This window comes from Sarcophilus harrisii, chromosome 6 (assembly GCF_902635505.1).
Source record: "Sarcophilus harrisii chromosome 6, mSarHar1.11, whole genome shotgun sequence".
NCBI classification, from domain to species: Eukaryota; Metazoa; Chordata; class Mammalia; order Dasyuromorphia; family Dasyuridae; genus Sarcophilus; species Sarcophilus harrisii.
The window spans coordinates 95,287,561-95,314,729 of NC_045431.1; the positions used below are offsets into that span (position 1 = coordinate 95,287,561).

Sequence of the window (27,169 nt, forward strand, 5' to 3'; positions counted from 1 at the left end):
GAATATTATTGTTCTGTAAGAAATGTCAGCAGCATGATTTCAGAGAGACCTGTAGAAACTTACATTAATTAATGCTAAGTGAAATGAGCAGATCATTATACGCGGCAACAACAAGATTATATAATGATCAACTCTGAAGGATGTGGCTCTCTCTTCAACAATGAGATGATTCAAACCAGTTTCGATTGTTTAGTAATGAAGAAAATCAGCTACACCCAAAGAGAGAATTATGGGAAATGAATGTGGACCACAACATAGTATTTCTACTCTTTCTGTTATGCTTGCATTTTTGTTTTCCTTCTCGGTCTTTTTTTTTCTTTCTTTTGAGATCCGATTTTTCTTGTGCAACAACATAACTGTATAAATATGTATACATGTATTGGATTTAAAATATACTTTACATATTTAACATATATTGGACTACCTGCCATCTAGGAGTTGGGTGGGTGGAAGGAGGGGGAAAGTTGAAACAGAAGGTTTTGCAAGAGTCACTGCTGAAAAATTATCCATGCATATGTTTGTAAATAAAAAAAAAAAAGATAATAATTAAAAAAATAATTCAGTTCCCTTACACAGTTGATATAAGTGCCTTTCCTTTGGTTTTATGTCTTAGAAGGGAAATTAATTCAGTGTTGTGAGACTGGAGACCTTATTTATCCTAAAATGCCTGCATAACTATGGTATTTCACTGTATACTGAGACTCTCCCAGAAAGGAAGAATACCTGATAGCTATGGAATAGATCTCTCCCGTTTTGTTGAATATAAGATAACAATGAATATAACAAAGTCTGTGTTTTTCCCCAAATTCCCCCCAAAATTATGTTGCTGTTCCTGCAGACTCAGGGGTTACAAAGATGATTCTCTTGTAAGAAGTTTACATGGTTCTGGTCCCTCCTCTGCATACTTTAGAAAGTTGAGTCCTAGTACTCTGAAACCTGGAAGTTATCCCGAGATAACCTTGATGGTTGACTTCCTCTTCTCAGAGTCTCTAGACTTAGGAAATTTTAGGAACTCCTCCACAAAACTGGGGTTCCACATCAAAACCATTTAGTTCATATTATATAGCTGCCATAATCTCTTCAGAGCTAATCTTGACATTCAAAGTCCAGAAACATAGTGCTATTGAATAATCCCCCTAAATATTGGGGTCTCTGCTCTACAAGTTATCTTGAGCAGAATTTGAGTGACCATAACTTCTCAATTGCTATACTCCTCTGTTACTGCTGCTATATTCTGTTTACTTAGTGAAGAAACCAGCTTTAAAATTCCAAGGGTCTCTTGTTGCATCCAAGGCCATCTCCAGTTGTCCTGATCTGTATCTTGTCATCAGACACCAATGGCTCTGAAGGGGAAAGTGAGGCAGGTGACCTTTCACAGCCCTCTTTCACTTCAATCCAATTCACTTGCAAGTCCTGGTATCACTGCCCTGATGTCATATTCCTCTTAGAGAATGAAGGACAAACAACAACAAAAAATGGTTATTTACATAGAGTAAACTAATAAAAAAAGAGAGCTGAATTTCTGACTGATCCTGCCCCAGTTCCTTTTTATAAGTTGACAAAAAAAAGATGGCTCCTTTTGGGACATTTTATTCCATCACAATCCCATCTAACCAATTAATCACTAAATCAAAATACAATGAATCAGAAATAGGTCATTATATCCTTCATAATGGAGATGCAACCGAAGGCCAACCTTCCTATACTAATAGAAATAAGGACAGACCTGTGATTTTTCTTACTGAAAACATTCTTGGGTGAAAAACCTCCCCAAAGCCATGCAGATCAATATCTTCTTCTTGCAACATATATTCTTAAATACTACCCAAAGCACTGACAAGTTTAAATGACTTGCCCAGGGTCTCACATTAGGAGGGGACTTCTATCATATAGTACTGTTTCTTTTTTTTTATTTATTTAATAGCCTTTTATTTACAGGATATATACATGGGCAACTTTACAGCATTAACAATTGCCAAACCTCTTGTTCCAATTTTTCACCTCTTACCCCCCACCCCTCCTAAATGGCGGGATGACCAGTAGATGTTAAATATATTAAAATATAACTTAGATACACAATAAATATACAACCAAAACATTATTTTGCTGTACAAAAGAATCAACTCAATTTGTACAATTAAGCTTTGAAGGAAATCAAAGATGCAGGTTGCATAAATATAGGGATTAGAATTCAATTAATGGTTTTAGTCATCTCCCAGGTTCTTTTTCTAGGTCATAGCTAGTTCAGTTCATTACTGCTCCATTAGAAATGATTTGGTTGATCTCGTTGCTGAGGATGGCCTGATCCATCAGAACTGGTCATCATCTAGTATTGTTTTGAAGTATATAATGATCTCCTGGTCCTGCTCATTTCACTCAGCATCAGTTCTGTAAGTCTCTCAGGCCTTTCTGAAATTATCCTGTTGGTCATTTCTTACAGAACAGTAATATTCCATAATTTTCATATACCACAATTTATTCAGCCATTCTCAACGTGGACATCCATTCAGTTTCCAGTTTCTACCACTACAAAAAGGGCTGCCACAAACATTCATTGCACATGGGTCCCTTTCCTTCTTTATAATCTCTTTGGGATATAATCCCAGTAGTAACACTGCTGGATCAAAGGGTATGCACAGTTTGATAACTTTGAGCATAGTTCAACTACTCTCCAAAATGGTTGGATTCGTTCACAACTCCACCAACAATGCATCAATGTCTCGGTTTTCCCACATCCCCTCCAACAATCATCATTATTTTCCTTCATCTTAGCCAATCTGACAGGTGTGTGTGTATCTTAGAGTTGTCTTAATTTGCATTTCTCTGATTAATAATGACTTGGAGCATCTTTTCATATGACTAGAAAATAGTTTCAATTACTTCATCTAGAAATTGCCTGTTCATATCCTTTGACATTTTCAATTAGAGAAACGATTTTATAAATTAGAGTTAATTCTCTATATATTTTGGAAATGAGACCTTTATCAGGAACCTTTGACTGTAAAAATATTTTTCCCAGTTTATTGGTTCCCTTCTAATCTTGTCTGCATTAGTTTTGTTTGTACAAAACTTTTCAGTTTAGTATAATCGAAATTTTCCTATTTTGTGATCAGTTGATCTCTAGTTCTCTTTGGTCATAAAAACCTTCCCTTCACAGGTCTAAGGTAAACTATCCTATGTTCCTCTAATTTATTAATAATTTCATTCTTTATGCCTAGGTCATGAACCCATTTTGACCTTATCTTGGTGTGCGGCGTTAAGTATGGATCAATGCCTAGTTTCTGCCATATTAGTTCCAATTTTTCCAGCAATTTTTATCAAACAGTAAGTTCTTATCCCAAAAGCTGGGATCTTTGGGTTTATCAAAGACTAGGTTCTATATTTGTTGACTGTTTTATCCCTTGAACCTAATCATTCCACTGATCAACTAATCATTCTTACCCAATCCAAATAGTTTTGGTAACTGCTGCTCTATAATATAGTTTTAGATCTGGTACAGCTAAGCCACCATCATTTGATTTTTTTTTCAATTAATTCCCTTGAAATTCTTGACCTTTTTGTTTTCCATATGAACTTTGTTTTTTTTTCTAGGTCATTAAAATGGTTTTGGGAGTCTGATTGGTATAGCGCTAAATAAATGAATTAGTTTAGGTAATATTTCATCTTTATTATATTTCTCCCCTATCAAGAGCATTTAATATTTTTCAATTGGTTAGATCAGACTTAATTTGTGTGAAGAAGTGGTCTTAATTGTCTCATAAAGTTTCTGATTTTCCCTTGCAGATGGATTCCTAAATATTTTATATTATCAGTACTTACTTTAAATGGAATTTCTCTTTGTAACTCTGACTGTTGGATTTTTGTTAGTGATATATAAGAATCTGATGACTTATGTGGGTTTGTTTTATAACCAACAACTTTGCTAAAGTTGTGGATTATTTCTCATAACTTTTTAGCGAATCTCTGGGGTTCTCTAGAGTATACCATCATGTCTTCGGCAAAGATAATTGGCTTCCTCATTTGCCTATTCTTATTTCCTTTAATCTCTTTCTCAGCTCTTTTAATTGCTATTAGCGTTTCTAATACAATATTAAATATAACGGTGATAGTGGGCAACCTTGTTTCCTCAGATCTTATTAGGAATGGTTGCAGTTTGTCTCATTCATATGATGCTTACTGATGGTTTTAAATAGATGCTGCTGATTATTTTAAGGAAAGTCCATTTATTCCCTATTCTCAAGTGTTTTTAATAGAAATGGATGTTGGTTTTATCAATCTTTCTCATCTATTGAGGAGATCATATGGTTTTTTAATTTGGTTATTAACATGGCCAATTATATTGATGTTTTCTAATATTAGACCAGCCCTGCATTCCTGGTATAAATCCTACTTGATATAGTGTATTATCTTGGGATATTTTCTGTAGTCTTTTGCTAATATCTTATTTAAGATTTTAGCATCAATATTCATTAGGGAGATTGGTCTATAATTTTTCTTTCTGTTTCCACCTACCTGGTTTTGGTATCATACCATGTCTGTGTCATAGAAGGAATTTGGTAGGACTCCTTCATTCCTATTTTATCAAATAATTTTTTATAGCATTGGGCCAATTGTTCTTTAATGTTTGGTAAAATTCACGTAAATCCATCTGGTCCTGGGTTTTTCTTAGGGAGTTGTTTAATTGCCTGTTCTATTTCTTTTCTGAGATGGGACTATTCAAACATTTACTTCTTCCCTCTGTTAGTCTGGGAAGTCTGTATTTTTGGGTAGTCATCCATTTCCACTTGGGTTATCAAATTTATTGGCATAGAGGTTGAGCAAAATAACTCCTTATTATTTCTCTAATTTCCTCTTCATTGGTGGAAAGTTCTCCTTTTCATTTTTAAGACTACTAATTTCATTTTCCTCCCTCCTTTTTCTAATCAGATTTACCAAAGGCTTATCTATTTTATTGGCTTTTTCATAGAACCAACTCTTAGTTTTATTAATTAGTTCAATGGTTTTTTTACTTTCAATATTTTAATTTCTCCTTTTAATTTTAGAATTTCCAATTTAGTATTTGATTGGGGTTTTAATTTGGTCTTTTTAGTTTTTTAGTTGCAAAGCCAATTCTAATCTTTTCTTTCTCTGTTTTATTCAGTAAACCTCTAAGGATATAAAATTCCCTCTTATTACCGCTTTGGCTGCATCCACAAATTTTGGTATGATGTCTCATCATTGCCATTATCTTGTAGATTATTAATTTGTATCTATAATTTGCTGCTTCACCCAATCATTTTTAAGATGAATTTTTAGTTTCCTATTACTTTTTGGTCTATTTCCCCTAACTTTTTGTTGAATGTAGTTTTATTGCATCATGATCTGAAAAGAAAGCATTTACTATTTCTGTTTTTCTTGCATTTAATTTTGAGTCTTTATGTCCTAATTATGGGCAATTTTGAATAGGTTCCATGAACTGCTGGAGAGAGAAAGTATGTTCCCTTCTATCTCCATTCAATTTTCTCCAAAGATCCAACATACCTAATTTTTCTAATATTATATTTACTTCTTTAATTTCTTTCTTATTTGTTTTGTGGTTTGATTTGTCTAATTCCAAGGTGCAAGGTTGGATCTTCCACTATTACAGTTTGATGTCTATTTCTTCTTGCAACTCCTCTTAACTTCTCCTTTAGGAAGTTGGGTGCCATACCACTTGGTGATATATGTTTTAATATTGATATTGCTTCGTTGTTTATGTACCTTTTGGATGTGTTACCTTCCTTATCTCTTTTAATTAGATCAATTTTACTTTTGTTGATCTAGATAAGGATGGCTCCTACTTTTGACTTCACCTGAAGCATAATAGATTTTGCTCCAGCCTTTTACTTTTACTCTTTGCATCCCCTGCTTTTAGATGTGTTTCTTGTAAACAACATATTGTAGGGTTCTGACTTTTGATCCAGTCTGCTTTTGCCTCCTCTTTTTGGGGAGTTCATCCCATTACATTTCAGTTAGAATTACTAAATCTGTTTTCCTGCCATCCCTAATAACCCAGTTGTGCTTTACTTATTCTTGCCTCCCCAACCCTCTTTCCCCTTTTAAACTTATGTACCCCTCTTGTATCATGATGCTTATCCTTTATAATCCCTCCCTCCCCCCTTTAGTCTTTCCCCTTCCTTCCCTTATTCCTCTTTTTTCTTTTCCCTTTTCCTCTCCCCGTTTTTAATAGGGCGGAGGAGAATTTTCTCTAAACAAATGTCAATTATTTTTTTCTTTGAGCCAACTCTGATGAGTAAGATTCACACAATGTTCCTCCCCTCTCTAAATTCCCTCAGAATGTGATAAGTTTCCTTAGCCTCTTTGTGGGATGTGGTTTCCCTCTTTTTATTCCTCCTTCCCACCTTATTCTGCCATCATCCCTTTTCCATATCTCTTCCCTTTTTTATTTTATCAATTACAATCAAATTATACATGTATTCTTTTTGTATATCCACAACAGAAATACATTTCTCAAAGTTATTTTACCTTTTCTGCATCTCTTGAGTTCTATTCTTGGAATCAAATTTTTGTTTAGTTCTGGTTTTTCTTCAGAAACAAATGGAATTCATTTTGTTTCATTAAATGTCCATCTTCTTCCCTGGAAGAAAATGCTCAGCTTAGCTGGGTAGTTTATTCTTGGCTGCGTCTCAAGTTCTTGTGCCTTTCGGAATATCATATTCTAGGTCCTTCTTTCCTTTAATGTAGGGCAGCCAGATCTTGGGTGATCCTTATTGTGGCACCTCCAGTATTTAAATGGTTTTGGCTGCTTAAAATTCTTTCCTTAATCTTATAGTTCTGAAATTTTGCCACAATATTCCTTGGGGTTTTATTTTAGGGTTTCTTTCAGAAGGTGTTCGATGAATTCTTTCAATGCCTATTTTACCTTCTGATTCTATTAACATCTGGGCAGTTCTCTTTGATGATTTCTTGTAAAAATAGTATCAGGCTCTTTTTCATCTTAGTTTTCAGAAAGTCCAAAATCCTCAGATTATCTCTCCTGATCTATTTTCCAAATCTATCGTTTTGCAAGTAGATAATTCGTGGTTTTCCAGTTTGTCATTTTTGTTTTGCTTGACTGATTCTTGCTGTCTCAATGAATCATTAGTTTCAATTTGTTCAGTTCTAATTTTTAAAATTATTTTCTTCAATAGCTTTTTTACTTCTTTCTGTATATGTCCAATTGAGGTTTTTAATGTATTGTTTTGGTCTGTGGAATTTTTTCCATTTCACTAATTTTTTTTAGTGAATTATTTCTTTTTCAATTCACAGATCCTACTTTCTTCGAGTTCTTTATTTTTTCCAATTCACCAATTTTGTTTCCTACACTTCCTGAGAATTTTTTAACTTTTTCAATTCATTTTCAGGAAGTTGTTGCTCTCTTGTAAGGCTTCTCTTTCCTTTCCCCATTTATCTTCTAACTCTCTTTTGAGACTTTTAATGGTCTCTTCTGTGAGAGCTTATGTAAGGAGGACAGTCTGATGCATTTTGCTGTTTGAGGTCTCTTCAGGTTTGCTGACCTGCTCTTTTCTGCATAGAAGCTGTTGATTGTTCTTTTCACCTTTTTATTCATGTTTTAAAGCCTTTAGGGTGGGTCTCCTAGGCAAGAGGTTACCAGCTTCCTCTGCAGAATAGGGAGAGGATGTAAACCGATTTCGCCTCTGAGGTAATGGAGTGCTCTGTGTGAGAGTTTTCCCTTCCCCAACAGGAGGTGGATTCAGCACTGGCTGAGCTATCAAACTGTAGTAGGGCTGGTGGATTATCGTTGCCCTTGGCTAAGATTAAGTGGTGAAAGTGTCCACAGCCCCAGGCGGAGCCTCTTGAGGGACTGTGAGTGTTGCAGCTGACTGCAGACCACCACAACTCTGCCCAGTGTCTCTGCCTGATGCAAATCGGCCTGGAAAACTCTATGGCCCAAATAGCTCCCACTGTGCAGATTGGAGGCTAACCCAGGCTGTCCTCCTGCCGTGCAGGATCCAACTGCCCCAAAGGGAAAAGCCTTGTACTCGGGTTGGGGCTGCGGCGCTTGTGCTGACATCTGTGCCTTCACCCTCGTTTGAGACTCTCCCTCGGAACCTAATTTCTCTCCCGTCTGCCGATCTCCCCCTGGCCCCCGGAACCAACCTTTTTGGCGAGACTGCAGATTTTCTCTCGGCGGTGAGTTGTTCACTTCTTATCTTTACGAATTGTAGCAGTCAAGACTATTTTTGAGGCTCGATATAATATTGATAAAGAGGGTAAGAGAAGAGCTTAGAAAGTCGCGTGTGTCTTCTCCGCCATCTTGGCTCCGCCTATAGTACTGTTTCTTACACCTTTCTAAAAGTTGAGCAAGTTGAGCAGAGGGGACTTCTATCATATAGTACTGTTTCTTACACCTTTCTAAAAGTTGAGCAAGTTGAGCAGTGAACCACTTAGGTCAACCCCTTACAAGAAAAAAAAACTAGATTTAAATTAACTTTGGCATTGATTACTGTGTGGCTTATGGTAAATCATTGTTCTTTAGAAAATAGAGAGAAAATAAATGAAAAAATGTCATACTTATTAAAAAAGGTTGAACACCTGGGAACCATCTTTGTTAGCAACAACATATGCTCACAAAATTTCAGTTCTATCTTCCATCTTCACATTTTATGGTGAAAATATCAGGAAATGGAGAAATCTATGTAGTACACACTGGATTTAGTAACTCAGTAATACATTTAAATTTCTGTTCATATGGTAAAGAGAAGAAAATTGAAATAAGACATTTATTTCCCTTGTAATCTTTTTTTTAGAAAGAATGTAGAAGTGTCACTGTTCTGTTTGCAGTTATAGCACACAATCAGTTTAAAAGGAAGGTAATACCAGATAAACTTCATTTCCTTTTGTGTTCTGATAGAGTGACTAAGCTGGTAGATAAAGGAATGCTATAGATATGGATAATGTTTGACAAGATCCCTCAAATTATTCCTGTGAACCAGTTGAGAGATATAGGTTGTACAGGTAGAATATGAATCTATGTTCAAAGATTATTTATCATTCATTGATGATCCCTTCCCAGGATGCCCACTTTGAATGGCTATTGTTAGATCTATGCTATTTTTAAATCAAATATATAAAAACATAAGTGACATGATAATAAAAATTACAGATGGCCTAAAGAGAGTGAAAATTAACATAGTGTATGAAAATGACAGAATCCAAAGATTTTAACAAGCTAAAAGAGTGGGCTCAATATCAAAAGTTTCAGTTTAATAAGAAATAAAATTAAAGCTTTAAATTAAAAAAAAAGAAAATCAATACCATGAGAAGGCAGCCAAGTTAGTTTTACATTAAATTGCTTTAAGAGACACTGTTCAGAATACTAGACATGTAGAACATACTATATTATGGTCTATACTATAGTCTGGTCAAGAATCCTTTAAGGTACCATAGTGCATTCTAGGTATCACATTTTGCAGAGAAAAGTAAAGTCAAGCATATCCAAGAAGGGACAGTCAGGATGAAGAAAAGTTAAGCCTCGTCATACTCACTGCACAAGTCAAACTACACGACCCAAATATATATCATGATTTTCCAGTTGTATGACTTTATTCATGCTATTTCCTCAAATAGGAACATCTTTCTTCCCATGTCTACAGTCATGAAAATGCTTCTGATCTTTTAAGGACAAGTCTCTTTTATGTGAAGCCTTTCCAGATATGAATTTTCCTTTCTCTGAATTCACTCATGTTCTTTCATATGATTTTCATGGCATTAATACAATCTATTTATTTTTATAACTGTCTAGTCTCTCTATTTGGATACAGATGCTTCTTTAGATAAATGGCATTACTTCTGTAATGACTAAAGTAGAATAGTGTTTTCACATAAGAAGCATTTAATGAATGATTGTTTAACTGAATTGGATTCAACCTTTGAGGACATCTCCAACCTAATAGAGCAATTCCTTCTGTTGAACTTTTCTCACATGTCATATATGTCTCCCAGACAAATGATAGAAGCTCAGGGGAAAGGGACTTCAAAGATAACCTCATCCTATCCCTATATGAAAAAGAATCCCTCTAAAGATTAAAAAAAATATTGTTATCTAAATATTGTTTAAAGACCTGCAGAAAGAGAGCCCAGTTCTTCCCAATACAATCTATTGTGGTTTTAGATATCTATTTGTATTAGGAAGTCTTTTTTTTATATCGAGACTTCAGTTGAATCTCCATGAATCTCATCAATTTCTCCTAGCTTTGCCTTTTAGATCAAGTAAAACAGACTATCCCTTTTCCACATGCCACGAGCTGTTCAAATTTGAATACCACTGCCCTAACTTCTCTTCATTCTCAAAGAGCAAGTTTTTCAGTCCTCATTCCATTCTAATTGTACTTTTAATAATATATATTTTTGGACAGTTAGGTGACACCGTGGATAGAGCAGAGATACTAAACAAAGAAGGACCTGAATTCAAATGTGACTGTAAACTCTTGACACTTACTATCTATGTGATGAGCAAGTTTCTTAATCCAAAATGCTTTGCAAAATACATATACATACATGCCTGTCTCTTTCTGGCCACAAGTAGAGTGTATTCAGATTCTCATTTCTTCCTCATAAAATGTTAATTTAAAAAAATTATAGGGACAAATGCATAACAAAATGCATAGCAAAAACAGTTTGAATGCAATCAGGCAAAAGACCTATAGGGCTTTTGACTAGAGACTGCCCTCTAAATCGACTTTAAGATATTAATGACTACTCCAGAGAGGCAAATATCCAAATTAAAGTTGAATCACTCTATCTATATCTTGTTCACAATTTATCTTTTTTTACAAGAATAATAAAAAGTATATATTTGTCGTCTTTGTTCTCTCTATAGCATTTAATTTTGATAACTACCTATTCTGGGCTACTCTCTATTACCTCTCTAAAATATGAGGTACCATTCTTCCAATTTCCTCTCTGTAATGGGCTTGAAACTCTTGAGTAGCTGCACAGAGGTCAAGACAGCCTAGCACTTGAGGCTAACTACCGAATGGACAATACTCTATGGGCATATGCTTGGAAAATGATCCTTCCCACTATCTTGTGCTGGCTCAATGATTGGTATATATAGATTCTGCTTCCATCTAATTCAATCCTACCTCTAAAGACCAAGAATAAAGACTAAGGACTTCTGCTTATCCTGACTCTGGCTGATTCTAAGGTATCTAGGGTGCTAACGTGGTCATCACACCTCTCCATGTTTCAGTTTTTTTTTTTTTTTCCCTTTCATTTGTTTACTCTTTTGCCTTCACTCTACTTTTTAATTTGCTATTTTTTTGATAGAGGGACATGTCACTTTACCCAAAATTTCTCACATTTACCATCTTGATATTAGCCTTGACTCTTTATTGGATCTTTCAGATTCCATATGCAATTAGTCACCAGATTCTGTTGATTCTAATTCTGCAATATTCTGGTCAGCATCTTGACATAGAACTGGAAAAAAAAATGTTGGTTGTGGGTTTCCCAAAGTAGAATATAATGGGGATGTATTTGGGGATACTATAGTTAAACAAGCAAACACTTGTGATACAATGCTGGCTCATATTTAAGTTTATGATTAATAAAATATTTAAAAAAACATGAATTTTTCATAAGTCAAGGAAGCACCAATATGTTAAAAATATTTTAGGACTTATATTCAGGACTTTACCACTGCTAAACTGAAATATTTGCTTGTTTGTTTACTTGCTTATTTTAGCCTGGAATTACAGATTATTCAGATAATTCTGAATCTTGATGCTCTCATATATTTTCTTATTTATATGTTCCAGGGTATTATGATATGAAATTCAACAAGCTTGTTTACATCCAAGTCATTGTTAAAACTTTTGAACCAAAGAGATTCACACAAAGAATTCTGGCTCTTTCACAGTGATCATCTTCTACACATAACCGACTTATTGCTACTTTAATATTATTATTCAGTCAGTCATTGATCTTTGTTCCAGACAATATTTTATCATCATTTTACAAGATGCTTAATAAATGATACTGACTGATTATTGACCTATATTTCTCCAAGTGAAGCAAACTCAAAGTTCATGAAAGTTTACATGACAGTATCCCTAAGTCAAGATTTTACTTCAGAGACTAAATCACCTAATTCCTGTAACGTATTACTTGAATACTGCATAAGTAAAATAAAAATTCATAGAACCATAAATTTAGAGCTGAAATGAAACTTAGATGTCATCTCACCTAACCTGATTTTATAGATGAGAAACTAAGACTAGTTAAGTGACTTATCCCATTTCATTAAAATATTAGGCAGAAGAGTTGTGATTTGAACCCAGTCTTCAGATTCAAAATTCAGTATACTTTTCAGTTTGTCATCCACTTAGCCAAGAAGAAAGATAAGATATTAAAAAATGGAAGTTGCTAAAAAAAATGCTCTTTCCTTGATTGCTTCATTGATGGTTTTTTGTTTTTGTTTTTTAGTTAATTTTGTTTGGAAATATATACTGGAAAGGTCTGCTTTGCATCCTTTTCTATATTTAATAATAATGTTACAATTAGGAATAATTGCATATATTTAAATTAATGATTTTAATATAATAATAATAATTGTTATTATTTTTGCTGAGGCAATTGGGGTTAAGTAAATTGCCCAGGGTCACACAGCCAGGAAGTGTTAAGTATCTGAGGTTACATATGAACTCAGGTCCTCCTGACTTCAGAGCTGGTGCTTTATCCACTGTGTCATATAGCTGCCCCTGATTTTAATATAATTATAATAAATAATCAGAAAAATTTATTGCAATATATTATAATCATGCATCATAAATATTATTACTGTACCCAAAATAGTTAACATATATATAGCAGCTTATGGCTTCTTTAAGGTTTGCATATTTTTTTATCATGTTCTACACATTATCTAATTATCCTCACAATAACCCTAGGGATAAGTGCAATTATCATCTCCATTTTACAGATGAGGAAAGTGAAACAGATGGAAGTTAAGTGACTTACTAGAGACAAATAGCTAGTAAACGATTGAAATGAGATTTCATCATATATCTTTTTGAACATTGGGCTCAATTATATGCATTTAATTTTGTCAATGCATTTTGTCTCAGTATCCATCATTTGAAATGAGCTATGCCAGGGAAATAGAAAAAAAAATTAGGTAACACACTTGATCTTGCCCTCAACAAGATTATAATCTGTAATTATTCAGATTTTACAAATATACAATTTTCTTTAATAAAATTTTGAAAATTAGCCACTTTAACTCCAAATTGCATTCTCTGGGGAAAACAATTCACATTTCAATTCCTGCTACTTCTTTTGTGCTTTTTTTACTCCATAAAAGAAAAAAAAAACTACATTAATTCACATCTATCAAATCATCATCCTTTCAAGGAATTCTTTGATTCTGTTTTGCATTCTCAATCAATGTGGATACTAAATAGTGATTTGCAAATGACATTCACTTTGTCATCTCAGTGAGCTAGATATTTCTCAGTAAATGTTATGGATGTAGTTGAGCATAATGGCCAAGTTATGAATATCAAGAAGCATTTAAATCAAGAATTCACTCTGAAATTCATGTTTTCATCAGGATGATACACTGAAGATGGAAATAACATTTATGAAGAAGAGAAATATATAGCTATGTCAAAAACAATGGCACTTAGTAAATGGGAATTCTTACTGCTTCTTTCTGGTCTCTGTAATGCTTTGTTTTTCTTGTTCTGGCTTCCACTTTCATGAAGTGCCTTGAACCAGTCACGAAGTCTGTTTGCCACCTCTCTGAACTCCAAATCACCACATGCTACAAAAACAACAAGACACAAACAGAAACCTTAGATGATTATTTAGCACAATATGAATCATTTTCTCCAAAACAGTCTTATAATTTTAAAGACAAAAAACCCTGGACATGTTCTAAATGTGGGGCTCAAATTGATTGTTTCTGATTTTTCATAATATGCATCATGAATAAATTTTCCTTATCATTCAAATAAATGAACACTACACAATATAAATTACATTAATAATAGTTCAGAAAGAGCTTTCATTAGGACTAGAAAGTGAAAAGCCTGGGGAAAATAAGTTTTAACCAAATCACTTGTTTGTGATATAACTTTATTTGTGACTATATTTATTAAAATTAGAGATGGTCAAACTCTTAATGTATAGGGGCCCATTGATAGAAGTCATTTGAGACATGTTTGGCTACAGAAAAAAAATAAAGAAAAAAGAAGAAATTCAACAAAATGTTTATTTTATCAGCTACAAAAAGAAAATATATTATGGCTAATATATGGTTGTAAATGTATGACTGTATTTGTCAAACATATGAATAAAACAAAAATTGCAAGCATTAGAGTTATATGTAATGAAGAACAAAATATTCTCAGTAATAGGATAACAAAATCAAATATTCTGAAAATCTATTGGATTCCCAGTTCCAGTTATACCATGAAATGCTAATAGAGTTACTATCCTGAATTGTTGCAGTTATGCTACTTGCTCAACACACAAGCTTTCCTCAGACATATAGCACCCTTTCTCTTTGCTTGGAATGAAGAGAATTTTGGCTTCAAGTACCAATATATGTCTATTTCTATCTTATGCTTCTTTCTACAACCCTCCCATTCTAGAACATGACAAAGATAATATCATTAAGATCAAGAAAGGTTTTTAAAAAAACACCTAATTCTACTCAGCTAAGCTGAGCATTTTTTTCCATGGAAGAAGATGGACATTTAATGAAAGAGAGGAATTTCATGCGTTTCCAAGGAAAAAAACAGATTTAAATGAAAAATATGATCTCCACCCATAGGACTCAAGAGAAGCAGAAAAAGGTAAAAGGAACTCTTGAGAACTGGATTTCTATTGTGGATATACATTAAAAATCACATGTATAATTTGATTTTACTGCTATAACATAAAAGAAGTAAATAGAAATGGAAAGGGGATAGTGTCAGAAAAAGGGAAAAGGGGAAAAAAGAGGGAAACTACATCCCACGATGAGGCAAAGGAACCTATCATATCTGAGGGAACTTAGAGAGGGGGAGGAACATTGTGTGAATCTTACTCACATCAGAGTTGGGTCAAAGATAAAATAATTGACACATTTGTTTTACAGAGAATCTTCTCTCACCTCATTAAGAAGTGGGAGAGGAAAAGGGTAAAGGAAAAAGAGTAATAAGGGAAGGGTCCAAGAAAGGGGAAGGGATTCAAAGGGAGGAGTGAGGGATCCTAAAGTGGGAGAGCTGTGTGACACAAGTGGGACCAATAAGTTTAATACTAGGGAAGGGGGGAAGGAGGGCAAGAAAAAGAAAAGCATAATCTGGGGATATTAGGATGGCAGGAAATACAAAATTAGTAATTTTAACCGTAAATGTGAATGGGATGAACTCCCCCATAAAGAGGAGGCAGATAGCAGACTGGATCAAAAGTCAGAACCCTACAATATATTGTTTACAGGAAACACATTTAAAACAGGGAGATACATACAGAGTAAAGGTAAAAGGCTGGAGCAGTATCTATTATGATTCAGGTGAAGTCAAAAAAGCAGGGGTAGCCATTCATATCTCAGATCAAGCAAAAGCAAAAATTGGTCTAATTAAAATAGAAAAGGAAGGAAACTATATCTTGCTAAAGGGTAGTATTGACAATGAAGCAATGGCAATATTAAACATATATGCACCACATGTTATAGCATCTAACTTCCTGAAGGAGTTCTTAAGAGAGTTGTAAGAAGAAATAGACAGCAAAACTATAATAGTGGGAGATTTCAATCTTGTACTCTCAGAATTAGATAAATCGTACCATAAACAAATAAGAAAAAAATTAAAGAGGTAAATATAATATTAGAAAAATTAGATATGATAGATCTTTGGAGAAAACAGAATGGTGACAAAAAGGAGTATACTTTCTTCTCAGCAGTTCATGGAACCTACACAAAAAATGACCATATATTAGCTCATAAAGACCTCAAAATTAAACGCAGGAAGGCAGAAATAGTAAATGCATTCTTTTCAGATCACAATGCAATAAAAACTACATTCAACAAAAAGTTAGGGTAAATAGACCAAAAAGTAATTGGAAACTAAATAATTTCATCTTAAAGAATAATTGGGTGAAACAGCAAATTATAGACACTCACTCAAGATAATGACAATGATGAGGGATCATACCAAAATTTGTGAGATGCAGCCAAAACAGTAATAAGAGGAAATTTTATATCCTTAGAGGCTTACGTGAATAAAATAGAGAAAGAGAAGATCAGTGAATTGGGTTTGCAACTTAAAAAGCTAGAAAAAGACCAAATTAAAAAACCTCAATCAATTACTAAACTTGAAATTTTAAAATTAAAAGGAGAAATTAATAATATTGAAAGAAAAAAAACTATTGAACTAATAAATAAAACTAAGAGTTGGTTTTATGAAAAAAACAATAAATTTGATAAAGTTTTGGTAAATCTGATTAGAAAAATGAGAGAGGAAAATCAAATTAGTAGTCTTAAAAATGAAAAGGGAGAACTTTCCACCAATGAAAGGAAATTTAAAAAATAATAAGGAGTTACTACCCAACTTTATGTCAATAAATTTGATAACCTAAGTGAAATGGATGACTACCTCCAACAACATAGGCTTCCCAGATTAAGAGAGTAGGAAGTAAATTGCTTAAATAGTCCCATTTCAGAAAAATAAATAGAACAAGCTATTAATCAACTCCCTAAGAAAAACTCCCCAGCACCAGATGGATTTATATGTGAATTCTATCAAACATTTAAAGAACAATTAGCCCCAATGCTATATTAACTATTTGAAAAAATAGGGAATGAAGGAATCCTACCAAATTCCTTTTATGACACAGAGGTACTGATATCTAAACCAGGTAGGTTGAAAACAGAGAAAGAAATTTTTAGACCTATCTCCCTAATGATTATTGATGCTAAAATCTTAAATAAGATATTAGCAAAAAGGCTACAGAAAATCATCCCTAGGATAATACACTATGATCAAGTAGGATTTATACCAGGAATGTAGGGCTGGTTCAATATTAGGAAAACTATCAGTATAATTGGCCATATTAATAACCAAATTAACAAAAACAATATGATCATCTCAATAGATGCAGAAAAAGCATATGATAAAATCCAACTGCAATTCCTATTAAAAACACTTGAGAGTATAGGAATAAATGGACTTTTCCTTAAAATAATCAGTAACATCTCTTTAAAACCATTATTAAGCATCATATGTAATGAGGACAAACTGCAACCATTCCCAATAAGATCAGCAGTGAAACAAGGTTGTCCAGTATCACCGTTACTATTTAATATTATATTAGAAATGCTAGCTTTGGCAATAAAAATTGGGAAAGAGATTAAAGGGAATTAGAGTAGGTAATGAGGAAATCAAATTATCACTCTTTGCTGATGGTATGATGGTATACTTAGAGAACCCCAGAGATTCTACGAAAAAGTTATTAGAAATAATCCACAACTTTAGCAAAATTGCAGGATACAAAATAAACCCACATAAGTCATCAGCTTTTTTATATATCACTAACAAAATCCAACAGTTAGAGTTACAAAGAGAAATTCCATTTAAAACAGTTACTGATAGTATAAAATATTTAGGAATTTATCTGCCAAGGGAAAATCAAAAACTTTATGAGCAAAACTACAAAACACTTTCCACACAAATTAAGTCTGATCTAACCAACTGGAAAAATATTAAATTCTCTCGGATAGGGCAAGTAAATATAATAAAGATGACAATACTACCTACACTAATCTATTTATTTAGCACTACACCAGACTCCCCAAAACTATTTTTAACAACCTAGAAAAAATAACAACAAAGTTCATATGGAAAAACAAAAGGTCAAGAATTTCAATGGAATTAATGCAAAAAATCAAATGAAGGTGGCATAGCTGTACCAGATCTAAAATTATATTATAAAGCAGCAGTTACCAAAAACATTTGGAATTGGCTAAGAAATAGACTAGTTGATCAATGGAATAGGTTAGGTTCAAAGGATGAAACAGTCAATAAGTTTAATAATCTAATGTTTGACAAACTTGGAACTCACTGTTTGACAAAAATTGCTGGGAAAATTGGAAATTAATATGGCATAAACTAGACATTGATCCACACTTAACATCATACACCAAGATAAGATCAAAATGGGTTAATGACCTAGGCATAAAGAATGGCATTATAAATAAATTGGAAGAGCATAGGATAGTTTACCTCTCAGACCTGTGGAAGAGGAAGGAATTTATATCCAAAGAAGAACTACAGATCATTATTGACATAAAATAGAAAATTTTGATTATATCAAATTGAAAAGTTTTCATACCAACAAAACTAATGCAGACAAGATTAGAAGGGAAGCAACAAACTAGGAAAACATTTTTCCAGTCAAAGGTTCTGACAAAGGCCTCATTTCTAAAATATATAGAGAATTGAGTCTAATTTATAAGAAATCAAACCATTGTCCAATTCACAAATGGTCAAAGGATATGAACAGACAATTCTCAGATAAAGAAATTGAAACTATTTCTAGCCATATGAAAAGATGCTCCAAGTTATTATTAATCAGAGAAATGCAAATTAAGACAACTCTGAGATACCACTACACACTTGTCAGATTGGCTAGAATAACAGGGAAAGATAATGCGGAATGTTGGAAGGGATGTGGGAAAACAGGGACATTAATACATTGTTGGTGGAATTGTGCATACATCTAGACATTCTGGAGAGCAATTTGGAACTATGCTCAAAAAGTTATCAAACTGTGCATACCCTTTGATCCAGCAGTGTTTCTACTGCGCTTATATCCCCCAAAAAAATCTTAAAGGAAGAAAAGAGACCTGTATGTGCACATATGTTCGTGGCAGCCCTCTTTGTAGTGGCCAGAAACTGGAAACTGAGTGGATGTCCATCAATTGGAGAATGGCCATATGCATATTAACATATATATATATATATTATATACATAATAAATATTATAAAAATAATATTATGGAATATCATTGTTCGCTAAGAAACGACAGGAGGATGATTTCAGAAAGGCCTGGAGAGACTTACATGAACTGATGCTGAGTGAAATGAGCAGAAGCTGATCATCAGATACTTCAACAACAATACTATATGATGATCAATTCTGATGGACGTGGCCCTCTTCAACAATGAGATGAATCAAATCAGTTCCAATAGAGTAGTAATGAATTGAAGCAGCTACACCCAAAGAAAGAACTCTGGGAGATGACTATGAACCATTATGTAGAATTCCCAGTCCCTACATTTATTTTCTACCTGCATTTTTGATTTCCTTCACAGGCTAATAAAGTACACTATTTCAAAGTTCAATTCTTTTTATACAGCAAAATAACTGTTAGGACATGTATATTTATATTATATTTAATTTATACTTTAGAATTTAATATGTATTGGTCAACCTGCCATCTGGGGGAGGGGATGGGGGAAAGGAGGGAAAAAAATTGGAACAAAAGGTTTGGCAATTGTCAATACTGTAAAATTACCTATGCATACAACTTGTAAATAAAAAGCTATTAAAAAAACACCCAATTGAATTGGTACCATATCTATATACCAGAAGGATGGGCAGCTCTTCTAGTGCATCTGTCACCCAGAATCTCTTAGCCTACCATGTTGAGTTACCTTTTGTCCTGTTAAGAAGACATTAATGTGTATAACCTAACCACATTCTATGGAGAAGTCTGCCCATCTGAAGGCCAATATTCTACAATCTCATCAGGTTAATTGAGCTGAACTCAAAAAATTGATTAAAATCTCCTTGATCAATCCCTTTTTAAATCTAATGTCAATTTTATATAGCTAAATGTAAAACAGACCAAGCTATCAGAAAATAATTTTTCATAACTATAAAATCAGTAAATTTATCAAAAGCCTTTATTCAATTTTTTTGCCTCTAAGATTGTAAATTTTGAGGAAACCAAGTCAGAACATATGTTTTCAATATGTTTTCCTTGACTGTTTAATTATTTGAATTACTTTAGGTGAGAAGAATGATCAGCATATCAAATAAAGGTGATTCAAAACACTTTGATTGCAAATAACCATATTGCTTACTTTTCTACAATCTAATCAGCTGCAATGTAAGTGTCCTCTCTCAAGCACTATATGCAATTGCATTTAAACATTAGAAAATTTAAGTACATAGTGAATCTCTATCTCTTGAACCAACAATCAAATGATATAAGATATACAGATCAAGCAAGACATGTACTTCATCCTTTTGTGTTTAGATAATTAGAAACTATTTCCCTGGGGCTTCATTCAGCCCCACCCCAGGAGCAAGTGATTGACTCTCCTCCACCAACTCCACCCTCTGGGATGAGGAGAGGAGAAGGGCAGTGGGGGGAGTGACAGGACCAATCATGAGCAGACTCCAAGAGGGCTTAATGAAGGCCAAAGAAAAGGGTGTGGACATCCGGGAGCTTCAGCCACTTATGTTTCCTGTAATTTCCCAGTCTAATGCCTCAGGTCAACAAAGTCGAAGATACGCCCCTTTTAATGTAGAAATCATTAAAGATCTTAAAAAGGCCTGCACTATTTATGGGGCTACATCAGCTTATGTTAAGATGCTATTACAGAATTTGGCTTTTGAAATATTGACTCCTGATGACTGGATATCTATAGCAAGGGTATGCCTAGAACCAGGACAAAATTACATGTGGCTTTCTGAATATAGTGAGTTCTGTAGGATACAAGCCCAACAAAATAGTCAAAATGCTGTTCATGCTGCGATCACCTATGACCTACTACAAGGTATAGGTCCATATGCAGACGTCACAGCACAGGTTAATTATTCAGTAGCAGCATATGAGCAAATTGCTGCTAATGCTATCAAAGCGTGGGCTTCGATTCACAATAAAAATGACAAAGGTGAGGCCTTCACAAAAATAACACAAGGGCCAGATAAGCCCTTTGCTGACTTTGTGGGACATTTGCAGACTGCTATCACAAGAACTAATGGGGAAAATCCAACAACAGATGTTTTAATAAGGCAACTTGCTAAGGAAAATGCTAATAAGGTGTGCAGAAGGATTATACTAGGACTGCACAAGGATGTTCCTTTAGAGGAGTTCATAAGACGCTGTGCCACAGGGGGCACAAATGCCTTTTATAGCCAGACTATGATGCAGACTTCTCAAGATCCCAACATGGGTAGACAGGGTCCCTTCCAGCAAGGGACTTCTAGAGAGACACGTCAATGCTTTCAGTGTGGTAAAGTAGGGCATATGAAAGCTCAATGTTGGTATAGAGGCAGAGTGAGAAAACAGGGTGGGAGAACAAGACCCAGTACCCCATGTCCAAAATGCAACAGAGGCTTCCATTGGGCCTCAGAATGTAGACAGGTTCAGGGAAACGGGATGAGGGGCCCAGCCCCAGGGCCACAGGCAAAAAACACTTGGGGCATGATGGCAGCCAATGGTGCACCCAGAGAATGCCTAGACGGCCAATACCAATATATGACCAATCAGCCAGGAAGCCATATGATGGCAGAAAGGGATTACACAATCAATCAGCCAGGAAGCAACCTGATGGAAGAAAGGAATTACAATTAGGGAGAATAGAGTTGTATGCAGCTGAGACACTGAGGTACCTGGTCAGTGTGTTACAGCTGCTGTCCTACTGCTGGATTGCTTGGATCCTGAATCCAGGCATCAGTAGTGACTATCACCAGGCTTTACCTCTGAGATTCTGTACGAGCAAACCTGAGTGCTTCTCTGGGTGATGTCCACAGTCTGCCTGTATGTGGGAACTGGGATATGTATTTAACATTCCCAGTTCACCAATCACAGTATGTGGATGGACAACTGTTTTGTACGTATCACCCAGGAGTAAAATGGCATCAGGTTTACTCATACAGAACCTAAAGGCAGCCTGGGATATCACCCAGTTCTGGATTCCAGGATCATCCAGAGTTTACTGGACATGCTCCGTAACAGTATCTGACCGACCTATACTAAACGATCTATATAAATGGCCTTCCATTGGAAGGATTGGTAGACACTGGTGCAGATTGGACGGTCATTAGAGGTGCCAGCTGGCCCAGTCACTGGCCAAAGATTAAAGCAGACACCTACATGTCTGGTGTAGGAGGATCAATAGCAGCTGAAGTTAGTGCTGCCCCTATGAGATGGACTTTTGAAGGCAAAACAGGAGTTTTTACTCCTTTTATACTTGAAAAAATCCCCATCAATCTGTGGGGAAGAGACGTTTTACAGCAATTAGGGTTAAAAATGAGTATTTCGGTTTTTTAAGCAGGGCTGCTATTGAAGGCCTGCCAACACTTTCATCCTGTTCCTATCCAATGGAAAACTGATACACCAGTGTGGATAGAGCAGTGGCCCTTAAGTAAAGATAAAATTCAGGCCTTATTAGATATAGTACAGGAGCAGCTTGACCAAGGACACTTAAAACCTTCTCTAAGTCCTTGAATTCCCACTGTTTGTTGTGAAAAGAAATCTGGAAAATGGAGGATGTTAATGGATTTAAGAAAAGTGAATGAACAGATGGAAACTATGGGAACTCTTCAGCCTGGACTTCCATCTCCTACTCAGTTGCCTAGAGAATGGTCTCTTTGGGTCATAGATATTAAGGATTGTTTCTGTTCTATCCCTCTGGATAAGGAGGATATGAAAAGATTTGCCTTTTCAGTGCCCAGCGTTAACTTAGCTGAGCCTTATAAAAGATATGAATGGACAGTTTTGCCACAGGGAATGAAAAACAGCCCTACTATGTGTCAAATGTATGTTGCTGCTGCTCTTGCTCCAGTAAGAAAAGCATTCCCAAAAGTTATGCTATTACATTACATGGATGACATTTTGGGATGTGCACCTGAGGAACAAATGTTAGAGGCATGTCTACAAAAGACCATAGAAACACTAAGGAATTACAAATTATACATAGCACCAGAAAAAATTTAAAGACATGCTCCTTTTCAATATTTAAGATATGAAGTATACTATACCCTAAGGTTTTTACAATTCAAAAACTCTCCTTAAGAACAGAAAAGCTAAACACATTGAATGATTTTCAGAAATTGATAGGAGATATCCAATGGATGCGACCAGTGTTAGGTTTGACTACCTATCAGTTACAACCGTTATATGACATTTTAAGGGGAGACAGTGCTTTAAATTCACCACGCCAGCTTACAAAAGAAGCTCAAGAGGCTTTGAGAGAAGTTGAACTGGCTTTATCCAATGTGGTTGAAAGAGTCACTCAAAACCCTTGGAGATATCAGTTTTGCCACACAAGAGGCACCCACAGCAGTCCTTCATCAAGGACACAGTGTGATAGAGTGGGTGAACCTCCCGGCACAACCAGAACAAAGCCTTACTCCCTACCCAGTGCTTGTGGCTAGAATTTTATTAAAGGCCACTAAGCGAGCAGTACAATTATCTGGGACAAGACCTGACAAGATATACACCTTTTATACCAATACACAAATTAATGTGTGTTGTGAGACCATCCCAGAGTGGCAAATTTTATTAGCCATGGCTCCAAATTTTTTACATGGGTCTCCATTAAAGATAACTAGACTATTACATAATTGGCGATGGATTCTTGAAGAAAAAGTTTCTAAAGTTCCTCTTAAAGGACCAACTATCTTCACGGATGCATCCAAACATAATATTTGTGCTGTGTACTCTCATGATCTAACTATAAAGAGAGTAGTCAGAACTCCTTTTCAGTCCACTCAGCAGAATGAATTGTACGCGATCATTCTAGCCCTTACTTATTATCCAGGAGACATAAATATAATATCTGATTCGGCCTATTCAGTAGGTGTGGTACAAAGAATTGCCACAGCCCAAATAAAATTTGCAGCCTCTAATATATATCAGCTCTTTAAGAAACTTCAAGAGCAAGTGAGAAAGCATCCAGGTAAGATCTATATATTACATGTCCATTCTCATAGTGGACTTCCAGGTCCCATGTTTTATGGCAATTCAAAGGCAGATAGCCTTCTAACTATGTTGGTCAATACCCCTTTGTTCCAAGAAGCTCAGGCATCTCATTCTAAATATCATCAGGCTGCTCGAGCTTTACGTTTACAATTTGGAATAACAAGAGAGGAAGCTAGGAGCATAGTAAAAGCCTGTACGGCTTGCCTTCCTTTCCATGCTCCTACACTGCCTCCAGGGAAGAACCCGCGTGGTTTGAGACTCAATGAAATCTGGCAAATGGATGTGACCCATTATAAATCTTTTGGTTGTCTGTCTTTCATCCATGTTGTGGTAGACACCTTTTCGGGATTCACTTTTGCAATGCCAGCAGCAAAAGAGACAGCCCGAGTGGTCACTGAATTCCTTATACAAGCATTTGCCATTATGGGTGTGCCACAAGCAATAAAAACAGACAATGGTCCTGCTTATACTTCAAAACAATTTGCACACTTTTGTGCACAGTATAAGATTTTACACACCACGGGCATACCTTTTAATCCTCAAGGACAGGCAATAGTGGAGAGGAGAAACAAAGATATTAAGACACTCCTCCAAAAACAAAAAGAAAGAGGGAGCCACAGGTAACCCTAGAGAACTTCTAAATCTAGCTCTTTATACTATTAACTTCTTGATTTTTGACAAAGATGCACTGGCTCCGGCAGACAGGTTTTATAACCCACCGGAAGGTCAGTGTCCAGTGCGAGCAGCTCCACTATCTTTAGATAATTGCCAGGTGATGTGGAGAGACCCAGAAAGTGGTGAATGGAAAGGACCAGATAGGCTAACTGCTTTGGGGAGAGGGTTTGCTTGTATCTCTACAGGTGGAGAAGGAATCAGATGGGTGCCAACGAGCCATATTCACCTTGTCCATCGCAGAGAGACGGAGCAGACCCTTGAAACAAAGGAGAAGACCCAAGAAATATCGGGTGGTTCTGTTGCTGATTGTGCTCACCATTGAAAGAGCGTGGCAGTTATGGCGTTTGACTCATGGACATCAAAGATTGTAGGACTTCAAAACCCTCAGGAATCATTGGATTCTCTGAGACATAGGGCTCGAAAACCCTCAGGAATAATTGGATTCTCTGAGACATAGGACTCAAAAACTCTCAGGAATCATTGGATTCTCTGAGAAATAATAAGACTGTTACAACACTTCAAAATCTGCTGGAATCATTGGATTCCCTAACACATAAAAAGACTTTTGCAGGACTTCAAAAACTCAGGGGATCATTGATTCCTGACATGTGAAACAATGGACAATAGATTGGTTTTGGACTATCTCTTGGCTGCTGAAGAAGGTGTATGTGTGACTATTGTTTACATACCCTCCTTCTAGGACTTCTGGTGATCTTTTCCAACACTATGTTGATTTATATTGTTTGCTATTCCGCTACTTGCGTGTAAAATTCATGTTTGTTACACCACATCGAGCCTGCAATGACTGAGGGGAGGGTCATCCCTAATAGCCTCTGTGTTATTGCTATGTGCTTGTGTAATACCTCCCATGCTGATGGGTTTGTGCATAATAAGACCCTTCAGCCCAGAAACCTGCTAGCAACCCCCATTTCCCTTTGGTGCTTTTCATCTCCCTTCCTGAGATGTCAGGTAGGGCGTGATCATCTCCTTTTTAGTGCTTTCACTGCCTTTCCTGAGAAGTCAGGGAGGCTGTGATCACCTCCTTTCGGTGCTTTCACCTCCTCTCTGAGAAGTTAGGAAGGCTGTGATCACCTCCCTTGGGGCTCTGACCTCCTGAGGAGTCAGGGATGGCATGACCACCTGTGTTCTAAAATAAAAGAAAGCAGGAGATGTAATGGGCTGAGGTTTGAGTTGATGCACTGAGGTCCAAGTACGATGAGGCTAAATAGTAATTGGGTTATACTCTATTAATATACATGATTGGATAAAGAATGGTCCCTGCCCACTCTCCATGCAAGTCCTGATGTGTTGTATAGGAAATGACGATTTTGGTGGGTGGAAGGCAGAGAGAGACAGGAAGAGAAGCTGGGAGAGATTGGGCCTGGGTTCGAGACTCCGAGCTGCTGGTTGTGTGGCTGCTGGTCGAGCTAGCTTTTTGACTCAGCTGCACACATTGCTATCGCCGATTCTCTTCCACCTCCTATCCTTCTTCACTGAGAATAAAGACTGACGGTTTTCCCCTAACCTGAATTCCTGTCTCCTGTCCATTTAAAAATACACGATCTTCACATATCCTTCCTGTCAACTTGTCATATGCACTGGGCATCCTACATGATTCTTTCAGCTAAGAATGGACATGTTATTTCTGAACCACTTTGGTTTCCCATCATGCTAATGACCATTACTAGCAATATATCCCAATCCTTTCTCTGAAATGTAGAATCTAAAAAAACAAACAAAAAAAAAACAGTACAGATTTCTTTATAAGTAATACTATATAGAGACTTTTATCTATATGAAAGTCAACTATACTTTATCATCTGAATGAATAAACACAGCTTAAAAGATCCTTTTAAACTAATCAAATATTAATTTAATCACTCCCATGAGAAAAATCTGGATCAAAATATGCAATGCTTGCATTTAATTTTTTTTAAAGTAATTCATTTTAAAGCTAGGAAAGTATTGACTTAGATCCTGAATTCAATATTATCATAAAATTTTTAAAAATTAACTTTTTATTGGCATAAATTACATAGATAAATTGCTCCCCCAGTCATATAAATAGGCAATTATATCACAATTCATAATTATGAAGAGCTACCTGAAAGCAAAGAGAGGAAGAAATGAACCCATACAATATCGGTCAGAAAAGTACCTGAACCATGTTATTCCTGACTCTAAGACCAGTTTTCCATAAGCCATGGCCTTTATTAATATATAAGCCAAAAGTTCCCTAGCCACCAAAACTCTTGCTACTCTCTCATGAATCTGAATATTTGTGATTCATAAATAATTCACCGTTAGGGAACCAACCTAAGAACTGAGGTGTGCTCTGTTGAATAGCAAGGTAGCTTGTCAGACTACAGAGAAATTCTGCTGTGTGGATAGGTCTCTCTAGGCACTTAGGAAAGAGTAATATATTATTCATCATATGCTGATAGTCAGTGGCATTTGGGGTCAGAAAGGTCTCACTGAAAAGCAAAATCAGAGCCTGGGATGTGAGAGTTGGGATCATGTGACACTGAG

General features: G+C 35.6%; 1 protein-coding gene across 5 annotated transcripts in view; it reads right to left on the reverse strand.

Annotated features, from left to right (window-relative positions):
• The window catches only part of SPOCK3 (SPARC (osteonectin), cwcv and kazal like domains proteoglycan 3), a 653,697-nt gene that overhangs the window by 55,189 nt on the left and 571,339 nt on the right, over positions 1-27,169 (reverse strand). For all 5 annotated transcript variants that reach the window (XM_031941447.1, XM_031941445.1, XM_031941446.1 and 2 more), the window contains one exon: positions 13,688-13,807. In XM_031941447.1, coding sequence (XP_031797307.1) covers positions 13,688-13,807 — 120 coding nt within the window. The remainder of the gene's footprint in view (positions 1-13,687; positions 13,808-27,169) is intronic.